The sequence below is a fragment of the Typopeltis vanoorti genome, chromosome 17, assembly GCF_054136105.1.
Source record: "Typopeltis vanoorti isolate ZY-2024b chromosome 17, IOZ_Tvanoo_1.0, whole genome shotgun sequence".
Taxonomy (NCBI): domain Eukaryota; kingdom Metazoa; phylum Arthropoda; class Arachnida; order Uropygi; family Thelyphonidae; genus Typopeltis; species Typopeltis vanoorti.
Genome location: NC_143565.1, coordinates 107,535,517 through 107,548,962, shown reverse-complemented (window position 1 = coordinate 107,548,962; position 13,446 = coordinate 107,535,517). Strand labels below are relative to the sequence as shown.

The following is a 13,446-nucleotide window of genomic DNA, read 5'->3' as shown; positions in this document are numbered from 1 at the left end:
CATCTTCATTAAAAATCTTGACTAAGTAGTTGAAATGTTTTACTCGTTCCACAGGTTCCCCACTCATAATGCAGTTGACGTTTTCATGATTTCTCAACTATTTGTCATAAAGTGAAGATCTGATCCTGACAGCCTCTATTTGGCCTGAATCCAGCTTGTTCTTCACCAAGCTTTTCTTCCACAATTCTTCTCAACCGTTTCTCAAGTATACTTGCAAATATCTTACCTGAAACACTCAGTAGGGAAATACCTCTGTAATTTTCACATTCAGTTTTATTTCCCTTTTTATATATGAGTACCATGAGAACTCTACTCCAATCATCGGGAATTCGTTCCTGTGTCCAGACCTTCTGAACTACGCAGTGCAGCCACTGTAAGACTTTCATACCTCCATACTTCAGCATTTCTGGTTGAATATCATCTACTCCTGCTGCCTTTTCACATTTCAAGCCTTTGATGGCTTTTTCTACTTCAAGTATGGATATTTATTCATGACTGTATGCCTGTTGAGTGTTTTTTTTTTTTACTACAGTGCTATCACTGTTTGTTTCAATTAGCAATTTTTCAAAGTAATTACTACATACTTCAAGGATATCTTTTTCTCCTGTTTTCATGTCACCTTTATCATCTCTAACTCCTTTTACAGCACGCTTTCCTCTATTCCTAAGCTTCTTCAACAACCTCCAGAATATTTTGCCACCTTCTTGATATTTATTTTCTATGTTCTTGCCAAAGTCCTCCCATGACTTTTGTTTAGCGAGTTTTACACAGTGTTTCACTTTCTTACATTTGTCTCTGTATTCTCTAAGAGCACTAGCTCACTTATTTGCCAGGAACTTTTGATGTGCTTTCTTCTTTTCCTTCACTGCCTCTTTAATTTCCTGTGTCCACCATGGAGTTTCGATTTTTCTATCCTTGCAGACAACCTCACCACATGCCTCTCTGACTGAATCAATCAGGGTTTTCTCCAAAGCTTGCCACTGAATCTCCGAGGTTCGGTTCCTGCTCTTTTATTTCTTTAACTCTTTTATTTTTTCTTTAATAATCTTTGTGTATTTTAGTCTACAATTCACATCTGAGAGCTGATCAACTTTTATTTGCTTTAAAACTTTCTTACATGTTCTTCTTTTCAAAATAAAATTCAATTTTATCCTCCTCAAGACTAAATAGTGATCACTTCCAATTTCAAATCCTCTGTACACTCTGGTGTCCTACACCAGGGAGAAAACATCACTATCAACAATAACATAGTCAATGAGACTTCTTATTCCTTGCCTCTTCTCTCCATGTGAATTTGTGCACATTTTTATGTTTGGACATGGTGTTAGTAAGAACCAGTCCATGTCGTGAGCAGAAATCCAACAGATATTTGCCATTATTATTAGCTTTGCTCTTTTCTCCAAATTTTCCCAAAATATTTTTGTATGTCTCACAATCATTTCCTACTCTGCTATTTAGATTCCCAACAAGGACCAACTTTTCCTTTTTCATTATGTCAGTCACTTTTTCTAAAGCATCACAAAATTCCTCCACGTCTACCTTAGTAGAACCTTCTGTAGGACCATAGGCACAAATAAGTCTCATTGTCCAGTTCCCCATTCTCATATTTGCCCACATAACTCTACTTGAGACTGCCTGCCATTCAAGAAGATTAGCCTCATATTTAGTATTGAATACTATGGTTACTCCTTTTCCTTGATTGTCATTGCCTGAGTATAACATTTTGTATTTATTGCTCAGATAGATCTCATCAGTTTTTGTCTTTTTTGTTTCAGTCACACCTATTATGTCCATCTGGTACTTATCTAATTCCTCAGCTAGTTCCTCTAATTCCTAGCTCCATTTCTTTGCAAGGCTTCTAATGTTGACAGTACTGATCTTTAACTCTGGTGATATTGAGTTGGGGTGTGCTTTCAGATTTGTTCCAGTAGATGACTTTTTGCTGTTCGCCCAGGTTCCCTGGTGAAAACAACAGGGGTCTTGTTTAACTGGGTGACACCCCCAGCCAGCATGGAATTCTATCATGTTGTACCATCATTTTGTATTTTAGTTTAAGCCAATAAGAATACAATTTGGTCGGCTAAATTCGAAATTGCCAGCCCATCCTCGTTCGTTTAGTATCCAGGTAGTTACCTCACAGGGTGCACCACGAGAAAGCGATGATTGGACATTAGGTCAGAAGCCCTGGTTGGTTCTCCACATTCCTTTAAAGGCTATGTGGAGGTCTCCTCTCTGTTATACAGCTTTGACCCTTAAGCACCCCCAAAAGGGGTTGAGTTCATTGCTTTATTGAATACAATGTGGCCTAAGATATTTGGCATTAGTGAAACCTGGCTATGAGAATCAGATGTGATAACTGGGAGTGAGTGTAATGGGTGTACTATTTTTAGGAAAGACAGAAGTGTGTGTGTGTGGGGGGGGGGGGTACTACTAATGATATCAGATGACTTAAGTCCAGTTAGGGTAGAAACACAAGAAAACAATGATCGTAACAATGTCCAATGTAGCAGTGAGTTTGAGGCTATCTGGTGTAAAGTGGAGGCTAACAGAATGAAATGGTGGGGTGTTGCTACAGACCCAGTGGTTCACTTGCAGGAGACAAAGAAATGCATCATTCATCACTTTAGCCTTGTGGGTACTAAACGAAAGAAGAAAAATCTCATGATAAGAATGAAGAGGAATCTATTGAATTGTTGCAAGGAAATGTTCTCAAGCAGCATATGAAAGAATAAAGTTGAGGTCAAAGAGTATTAGATTTGTTCATAGTGTCAGAAGGAGGTCTTCTGTTAAAAATAACTATTTCACCACCAGTTGTTGAGAGTGATCACGCTGCGTTTTCTAGGGAAGTATCTAATTATATTGATATTCCCATTAGGAGAGGTTACATGCTGAAATACAAAGCTGGAAATTATGATCTTTGGTTTCATGGTATCAGTTACTGAATGGGAAAAATGTCAGCAATGCATGGAAATCTTTGAAAAAGTGCTTAAATGAGGCAGTATATGATTGTATCCCTAATGTTCAAAGAATAAATAGGTTGGGAGTGAAATGGATGTGTAATTGTATTAAGCAAGAGATCCACAAGAAGATAGTGTGGAAAGAATATCGTGAGAATAAGAGCAAGAGGAATTATGAAATGTATGAAGGGCAGGCCAGAAAACGAGTATTGTGTGTATCGGAGTACAAAAAGAAATTGGCTATGCAGGCAATCCAAAAAACTTTTATCACTATGCTGCAAGCAAAATAAAGAATGAACACAAAAGAATAACTGTACTGAATAGATGGTACTCCAGTGTAAGAAGCTAATGAGATTATTCAATTAATGAGTGCTCACTATGCTAAGATATATCAACCAGGTATAAAAACTCGATTGTAGCTTAAATATTCTAAAGCACATTGCATTGATTTTTTACATAGGTCAAGTCCCATGAGAATGTTGTAAAAATAACTTGTTTGTCTCTGTATATTTTGTACTACATATTTTTGTAAATAACTCTTCAGAAATTAACTGTATATACTCCTTTAATAAGAATATTTCAGAGTGTTAAAAAACAAGGCAGAGTTTTGCTGCCGGAGCTGTATGTAATAGATTTACATGGCAGCATAAGAAAGGTTGTTTATGAAATTTTGTGTGTATGTGAAAGGCTTACAAGCTCTGCACGTAAACACCTCCGAAGTCTGTCAGAAAGGTTCAAACAACTTTCCAATGGCAGGCAACTTACAAAAAAAAAGAAAGCAGAGGAGAACAGAAAGCGGGCCGAACTTGAAACTTAAGATGAAAGAATCATACCGAATTCTTCGGGGGTTACAAACTTCGTGTGAGGTCTCAGAGAAGGATAATAAAAATGGACTGAGCCTAGCATAAAGGGCTTCCCAGATCCAGAGGTCGCTAGAGAGAAGAGGCTGCCCAGTTTCAGACATTGCCAGAGAGACAGAGAGCTTCCAGTCATTTCGGCGATCCCAAGCCAGAGGAGAAAAGCGGATGTAAATTCCCGAAGCAGAGTTGGCAGCAATTTCAGTTTTCGGAAGAGCTTCCAGTCGCCAGGAAGAAAAAGGGATCCCATTTGAGAGTCAAAAGAGACAGTTGGCGGCAATTACAGTTTCTTAAAGGCAGGAGTTCAAGCTACTTGAGACAGCAGTCATTCAGGTATTTTCAGCGAGCCAAAGCAGAGGAGAAAAGGCGATGTAAATTACACGAAGTAACTTCGCTTGGAAGATTTTCTTTTTCGCTGGTCGTAGTTCACAGCCCACTATTTTCCCATTGAGATATATTACTGAAGCCAGACATTCCTGAGGAAGCTCAAAATCTGAGAATGAAAGAAATGCCATAAGACTGTAGTGAAAGACTTTTGACTGAATGTGCGATGCAGTCTTTTGTAAGTTAAAACCTTTTGTATATTCCCTCTCATAGTAGGTTATAGATGAACTTTTAAGAGATAGTTCAATAGTAGTAAGAATTGTCATTAAGAGAATTGATTGACATATTGGAAGTTGATATAAAATTTGTAAAGATAACTTAACAGAGTTAGCTAACCTCTTTGCAAGTAAACTAGAAGTATAATAAGTTGAATTTGTAAGCAGAGAGTAAATAAGATTGTGAGTTAAAGAAGTACATTAGCATTAAAGTAAATAGGTTATAATTTATGCTAAAGATTTTATAAATGAATAGAGAAAGCAATCTCCCCTAATGTTTAAATTCATGTATATTTCATAGTAATGTAAATAAATTGTTTTGTTCTTTTTGTTAAAAGAGTGCTGCCTGTTTGTTTATTTTTACAACTGCACTGTTCCTAAATATATCGGACTTGTGAGCAGGAAACTAAGTGAGACAGCCAAAGCGTAAAGTTAAGTAAAAGAATAGACCACGACCGTTTGTGTAAAGTTTTATTGAAGGAATTTGTGTTAGCGAGAGAAATCTGCCTGCTGTATTATTGAGTTTTATGCTAATTAAATGATATTAGTGGTGCAGTCTAAATTAAATAAATTTTCTAGTATCTCAGGCATAAGACCCATAGTGCAAAGGGTAGATAAACATAGTACATGATAATATAAGCAAGAATGATTCAGAGAGAGAAAACGCACACAGCTAAATTAGAATAATGGCATATAAACATATAGATAATATAGAAAGTATAGAGCAAAAGACATTACAAGTAATAAATAAATAATAACAGCATATTATTACAATGCCGCAGCATACATTTACACAGGTATAGGTAACAGGTGTACAGTGCTTCTGTTATATATGATGAAGAATTAGAAATGCATGAAAATGAGGTTGAAGAGCTGTGGCATAAACTGGATAAGACTTTGTCAATAGAGACAGATGGAATATCAGCACATATGCCAAAGGAATGTTCAACAGAATTGGCTACACCGTTTCCATGTTTGTATAACTTAAGTCTTGGCTCAGGAATGATACCACATGAATGGAAGGAATGTATGATAGTTCCATTGTACAAGGGTGGTGCACAATTTAGCATATTTAACTACCAACCTATCAGTACATCTGGTGTGGTAGTGAAGATTTTCGAGAATCTTCTGTTCATACTTCTCTAAAATACAGAACTCTCATACAGAAATGGGTAGACAAACAAGCTATACTCTGCAAGGAGCAGTATGAGTTTACTAAATGAAATTCATACTTCTGAGCAATTTGCTCATATTTTATAACAATGTTACAGCTGAATAGGATAAAGGGAATGGATACACTATGATAATGTTGGATTTTTTAGCATATCACATGAAAGACTGTTGCATAAACTGGAGAATACAGAATTGGAATGGATCAGTGGATGGTGGTTGACAGACAGACACATCAAAAAGTGATATACAGTGGGTGTGAATATGCCAGATTTAAGGTGGCCAGTGGTGTACCTCAGGGTTCAGTCCCTGGGCCATTATCATTCAATCTATACATTAATGACATTAAGAAATGTCTAACAAGAGATGTGCAATTGTTTGCTGATGATGCAAAGATAGGCAGGGCAATCAGGGATGCTATTGATATCTAGCACTTACAAAATGATTTGCATAGGATGCAAATATGGGCAAATGACAATAGCTATTACTTGAATGTTAGTAAGTGTAAAGTTATACACTTTGGCATGATGAGATTTCCAGTGGCATATATTAGTGGGATTATGCTAAAAGAAACTGATTAGGCTAGAAATCTTGGTGTAATGGTGGATAGGAATTTAAGTTGATAGGAAGGTGGATATGAAGTTCAAAGTCACATAGCAGAAGTTGCAAATACAACTCAAAGGATAATTGCAATGTTGAAGCAAACCTTGACATATAAGGATAAGGAAGTTATTTTGCCTCTTTATAGGGCCTTCTGGATCATTGTGTGTAGATTTGGTCTCCTGGGTTCCAAGGAGATAAAGCTGTGGAAAGGGGTACAAAGAAAAGTTATAAAAATTATATCCAGATTATGGGATTTAGATCATGAGAACAGAATGTGAGCAAGTGGATTGCAGACTCTGATTAACAGAAGAAAGAGGAGTGATATATAATAGAGGTTTATAAACTTTTCAATGAGAGTCATAGGATATCGACTGATCATATTTTGTGCATCTAGACTAAATGAATTTACAGGAAGGTATGACAGCTGGTTTGGGTGATTCATAGTCTCTTGATGAGTCCTTGACTCCCTGGAGGTCTCAGATAATAATAATAGGCATCAGAACAAGCTTATAATTTGCTACTATTTCACTTTAACTTATCTTTTTGAGATATGTACTATACATCCCTGGTTGAAACTATTTTTCTATATTCAAAGCTAAAGTCAAATAAAATCAACATTCCTCGGCTTCCTAAATAATATTTAACATCAAATAATTGCTGAAGTATCGAATTTTAAACTAAAATGTCAGAATTAGTTATTAGAACTGATGAGTTTGAACAACCTAGTGATCATGAAAAATACAGTATTCGTATGAGAATTATTTTTTCTTTTTCACTATCACCACTTAATACAGTAGTCTTTCAACAATGTCTATAATAATGCATTCACAAGTTATCACAAATAAACTACATGATGTAGAAATCTTTTTCTTATTGGTTTTATAAAAATTTGGATTACATCTTTACAACTTAATTTCAAAATTTCATCTTAATTTTACCTAAAAGGCATGCATTTATTAAATGGCATTGCAAATTGTCTTAATCTCATATTTCTTGATTGGCTTGAACATTACTTGTTTTGCGAATCTTTCCTCGCCCATTCTGTTTAAATGACCATACACCTGAGATTAGCTCTGCTAATGCATTCATGGATGTGGACAATGTCAAGTTCTTTCCTAATATTCTTGTTTTTAATATGATATTGCCATTGATGCCATCTGTTTCATGCCTCTAATCTTTCTCAGGATTCTCATATCTGTGGTCTCTAGTCTTTGGTCAAGTGTTTTACTTCTGACCCAGCTCTCAGATCCATAAGTTAAAACTGGTTTGAACACTGTCTTGTATACAGCTAATTTAGTGTTCCGACTAATTTCTCTGTTATTCCATATGAATTTATTCAATTGACTTCCTACTATACCAGCTTTATTGATTCTGTTGTCTATTTCCATATTTAATTTACCATCTTCAGTAAAAATCGTGCCTAAGTAGGTGAAATGTTTTACTTGTTCCACAGGTTCTCCGTTCACAATGCAGTTGACAATTTCAGCCATTCTGCCTATTTTGATTGTCTTTGTCGTTTTATTGCTGACCTTCATACCATATCTATTACAACAGTTATTCAATTTAGTCAAGGAATCTTGCAGACTCGTTGAGAATTTATTGATAAGTATAACATCATCCGCATAAAGCAAAGAGCTGATATTAACATCTCCAATTTAATACTTTCCTTCATAATGTGATCCATATAGATAATGAATGACAGAGGTGATAATGTACATCCTTGTCTGACACCAGATTTAACATTAAATCTCCCTGTACTTCTTTTCAATCCTTGAGGGTACGAATAAGGAACTGGATGAAGATAATAAACATATCATTTTTTTGTCATTATCATACAATTAGTGCTCAGTTTTCAATCACTTGATAATGGATCCTTAAGTGAATTAATAGCAATGGAGTGGTATACTTTACTGATTTTTTTAAATAGCTGTTTTATTACAAACATCACTTCTATCAAGTGGCCTACGGTCATGGGTTCTGTGAAGGAAATATGCATCATCACTGCTGTGGATTGTTTTGAATAGACTGCCTCCTTTGTAGTGTAAATACAAACAATATAAATAGATCAAGGCAACAGTTGTGGGATCTCTCCTTTCCCCAACTCTAGCCAATTACTTTATGGGACATTTCGAACAACATATTCTGGACGATTTTTCACCTAAACCATCGGTTTGGTACAGATACGTTGATGATGTGTTTGCTGTATGGAACTCTTTTGTGTGATTTTCATGAATTAGAAAAATTAATTCAATTAACCAAAGAATCAAATTTACCCTAGAAGTAGAAGACAATTGTATTCCTTTTCTGGATGTTCTCATTTTACGTCAACCAAATGGCAGTTTAGAGTTTTGAGTATATAGAAAACCAACTCATTGATTCTAACTCTCATCATCACCCTTGTCAGAAATATGGTGTAATCAAATCCTTAGTTGACACAACTCATAAAATTTGTTCTACAAATTCTCTTCTAAACAAAAGAACTGTTTCTTATCAGAACTACCATTAGTGCAAATTGCTATAATGCAAAACTATTGAAAAAATAATCTTATAATTATGGCTGTTGTGCTAACTCTCCTCAAGAAGAAATTACCAGAATTTGTATTCCATATGTTAAGGTACTTTCTGGAAAAAAGATTACTTTTACAGATTAATGTACAAGTTGCTTTCCATCCAGTTTATAAACTTAATACATTCCTTATCTCACCAAAAGACAAATATCATCCTCTATCTTATCCTGGAGTTTATAGAATCCCCTGCTCTTGTGGCTTATGTTATTATGGACAAGATGGTCGATCTGCACAAATCTGCCTGCAAGAATATCAGAAATACATTTCTCTTAATGAACCCAACAAATCCAGTTTAACAAACCATGCTTTATCTACAAAACACAGGATTCAGTGGAACAAAATCGAAGTGTTACACAAAAATTACTTTCTTCTAGAAAGACACTACAAAGAAAACTGAAGTACACATTATTCACAACCCGAATCTGAACAAAAATGATTGTCTAAAAGTTTCTCAATTTTGGGAAGGTTATATTAACTAATACTCAACCATTCATGTGTCTATAATTGTAATTAAATTTTGTTTATAATTCGAAAATAAATTACAATAATCAATTTATTTTGAATATTTATTAATGCAGGTGAAGCTATTCTCCTACAGTCCATATTGCACATATCATCACGTGCTTTCAATTTCTTTGAGTTTTCCTACAACTGTATTGACAACGGCCATGAAACTTAGGTTTAATATTTTTATTGTAAAATTTTTGGCTAAGTGCTTCTTGTATTAATATTTTATGATGAATTATTCTGCTTACGTCTCAATTTTCAGATGAATACGTTCTTCTGGAAGGTTGCGAAATATGTGGCATTCTCTATCAAGAAAGGGTTTATATTGGACTATAAAACTAATAATTATGACAGATTTAGGAGGTATTGAGGAGCAAAGCCATAGCTTGATAAGCTACAAATGTCAGAAAAAATATTGTCAGTCATGAGTGGGTGGGGGGGGGGGGGGGGGGGGTCAGGGAATGTTTGACAGAAGCAGCATCAGACTACATACCCACAACCAGTAGGATAAACCAAGTAGTCATTAAGTGGATGATTAGGAATGCAAAGCAAGAGATGAAAAAAAAAAAAAAGGGGGGGGGGGGGGAAACAGAGGGAATATAAAGAAAAAGTGATCAGCATACTCATGGGCAGTACAAAGCACAAGCAAGACAGATTAAATCTGATTATGAGAGAAGTTTACCTAAAAAGGCCAAAGAAAATGAGTTTTTCATTATGTAGCAAGTAAGAGGAAGAAAGACTATTGAAATCAATGGTGATGGTAGAAAGGTGACTGTGAAAGGTAGGTGGTCATGCCTCATTAATTTGTTCACATTTTACAATAAGGTAACAGCAGAAATGAATAAAGGAAATGGCTACACCATGATACTTTCCAAAGGCATTTGACAGAATACCACTTAAAAAACTTACAAAAGATGGAGCAAATAGGAATGGATATGAAGCTGGTGGCATGGATAGAGGGATGACTGACAGACACCAGAGCGTAGTATATGGTAGAGTGGAATCTAGGAGATTAAAGGTGACTAGTGAAGTACCTTAGGATTCTATACTATAAGCTTCTCCCATGCACCTGTGAAGTGATCTAGGCACAGTGACCCCACAGTGAGAAGTTTTTTTAACTCTAATATATATGCAATATTTTGTGACATAAAAATTACTGATTAAAAAACCATGCTGATTCACTGATTAGAAATCATTTATACTAATTAAATGTTTTATTCTTGGTTGTATGCTATAACTTGTTCAGTCAGCAACCTTGGGTAAAAGGACACATCCTAATGCCTCACTTCTGTGGTCTGATTTCATACATTCGTAATAGAAAACTTTTATCAGTTGTAAAGCAAGTGCTCATAAAGCAGAGGTTTACAATATATACAAAATCATTCAATATACGGTTCATTATCTTCAATGAACTGATGACATTGGTAAGTTTTGGAGAAATTTGCAACTGTATTATTCCAATTTAAGGAATAGTTATCCTACAAGACCAGAGAATCATACTGGTATTATAGGCAGTCAGGGAACAATTAATTAAGAATAATATATTCATGGCATCCCTTAAAGTGATACTTCAGCTGCAGGTACAACGTTTAACGGGGGGGGGGGGGGATGAGAGATCTCGTTACTTTATATGACAATACCACAAGGGAAATAGACTAAGATAATGGCTATGATGAAGTTTATTTGTATTTCAGCAAAGTCCTTGATAGTATTCTAAAATAAGAACTTTCAGATTTAATATTTGCTAAATTGTTTTAATGATTGCATAGTGAGATAAATAAGCAATTGTTGACAAAGATGACATGAAGTGGGGTTTACCAGGATTATTCCTTATCAGGGTACTTAATAAAGCTGTTGTATAAACTGAACAAGAATTCAGCAATAGGGCAATTGGTGCAGATTTGGTCTGGTGCTTTCTGTGGTGATGCAAACACAGTGGAGATGATTCAGAGGAGAATGTTAATGACATCAGGACAATGGAGTGTAGATTATGAGGAAATTGAGAATTCGTGCAGACACAAACAGGAGAAAGAAGGGCAATATTATTAAGATCTACAAAATTTCAAAAAGGAACATAGTATACCAGTATATAGAGTTTTTCATTTCACAGAGGGTGAGGAGAGAAAAAGGGAGCTGAATTGAGAATGAATGCAATCAAGAAAGTGAGAATTAGATTTTACTCTCATAGAGAAGTGTGTGAATGGAAGAGATTGCTTTTTAAGGTCATGAGTGCAGGCAGCATGAATGAATTCAAGAAAAAAAGCATGAAAGACAGTGTGAGTGATATATGTGGCCTACCTAGATGAGTCTCTGACTTGCTGATGATCTCTCATAATAATTAATTGTGAAATGAATTAGGTTCAAATATTAAAATTTTGTGCTAATGAAGTTAAGCTGGTTAGTTAAAAGAAATATTTTTCTCAACTGAGCAAATAACAAGATGAGGAAATTATTGACATAAAAAATGATTTGGCAACAAAGAAGTATCAGCTTATGTAAATATGCCTGTATTAATCTGTATATTCGTAAAGGATAGTTCATTATATAAATGTAAAAATTATCATGCAAGAGAAAATGTAATGGAAAAATTAATTCAGAATCATGTCTAGGTTTTCCTGGGAGAAAAACTGTTGAGCAGGGAACAACATGATCTCAAACCAAATTTGTTCTTTAAACAAAGATGTGCTTTATTTTTTTATGACTACACACAAACATTACTTACCATGAAAGTAAAATGCCAATCAATCCTTTCTTGAAAAACTTTTAGTCTTCACTGGTACCCGCCCATTGCACTGTTAGCCATTCCTCTGCCCATGTAACTGTTCATGTATCTGTGCATTAATGAGAAAGAAAAAACAATTTCAAAGATCTCACTAATTAATTTAAAGCAATTAAACAGATTCAGATGCAAAACAGTTCAAAGTAATTAATCTTAAATATAAACTCATGTGATGTTTAAAGCAACAAGTCAATATGTTTGGGATTTGAGAATTGATTTTTTTTTTTTTCCATATGCTTCAGTTTATCCCTCAAAAAAACAAAACTAGTTTTGAAGGTTACATACGCTTAGATAAAGTTTAGTTTGGAACATGGCAGAAGTTTTGGTAATGTACAAAATTCACGAACAACTCTAAATGAACTTATGTCTCTTGGTGGAACAAATAAAATATACTTGGAGTACACGTTAATACTATATTTACTTGAATATAACTCACACTTTTTCCCCAAAAATTAAAGTTAAAAAATCGTGGTGCGAGACATATGCGGGGATTTTCAGAACCTAAAATTTTTCAGGAAAAAAATAAATCGACATTTATAATTAAATCCGCAGTATTTATAATTGCTTACATTTCTGAAATGAATGCATTTAAATTTTAATTATCAATGTTATTTATGCGATCAGCTGTTCACCTTCATGCGATATATTTGAATTGTTTAGCAACAATGCACCTGTAATTAAATTAATCATTTCCAGCAAAATAAGGAACCAAGTTATCAAAATCCAGTTACACAACAGTTCTAAAAATGGTCTTTTAACGGGGGGGGGGGGGGTGTTAAAATTCCCCACGCAATCCAAGATCAAATAGAAGTCAATGCTCTTACTCAATATTTCCTATACTGATTGCATCAATCTCTATGCATATGATTGGTATGGTATTAGTAAAAGAACATGCGACCAACAACAAAGGCAAGCCAATGATTCTTGAGTTGAAATGCTGATTCTCTTCAAATGAATTCCAAAATATCTAAAACTGCCATAATATTATTAAAACTTTTTTTGTGTGCAAACTATATGAGAAACTTTTTAATTTTTTTTGTCAAGTAAAATCAGGGATGCAAGATATACACGAGGACAAGTTATATTCAAGTAAATACGGTATACTGAATTCTAGTAGGATCTATGTAGTTTAGGTCAGATAAGTGGCTTCTCATCAAATTTCATTATACTGGTTTATGTGAGTGATCCTAGTTCAAAGACAAATCAACAGATTTGAAAAATGCACTATAAAATCTTAAAACCATATGGTTTTAAGATTTTATAGTGCATTTTATACTGTTTCATAAAAAAAAAAAAAAAAAAGATGAAACTAACTTTCACTTATGAAACAAAAATAAGGATTTTTTTTTTCTATCACAATGACAGCTGAATTTTCTAGTTCTATTCTTCCGTGTTTTATGAATCACC

At 34.6% G+C, this 13,446-nt stretch overlaps 1 protein-coding gene across 4 annotated transcripts in view; it reads right to left on the bottom strand.

Moving 5' to 3' along the window:
• The window catches only part of LOC150097752 (RNA-binding protein 4-like), a 294,888-nt gene that overhangs the window by 35,972 nt on the left and 245,470 nt on the right, over window positions 1-13,446 (bottom strand). For all 4 annotated transcript variants that reach the window (XR_016549641.1, XR_016549642.1, XM_090406763.1 and 1 more), the window contains one exon: window positions 11,983-12,091. Coding sequence is in view for 2 of the 4 variants with exons in the window: in XM_090406763.1 (XP_090262889.1) it covers window positions 12,031-12,091 (61 nt within the window). In the remaining 2 variants the exon portion in view is untranslated. The remainder of the gene's footprint in view (window positions 1-11,982; window positions 12,092-13,446) is intronic.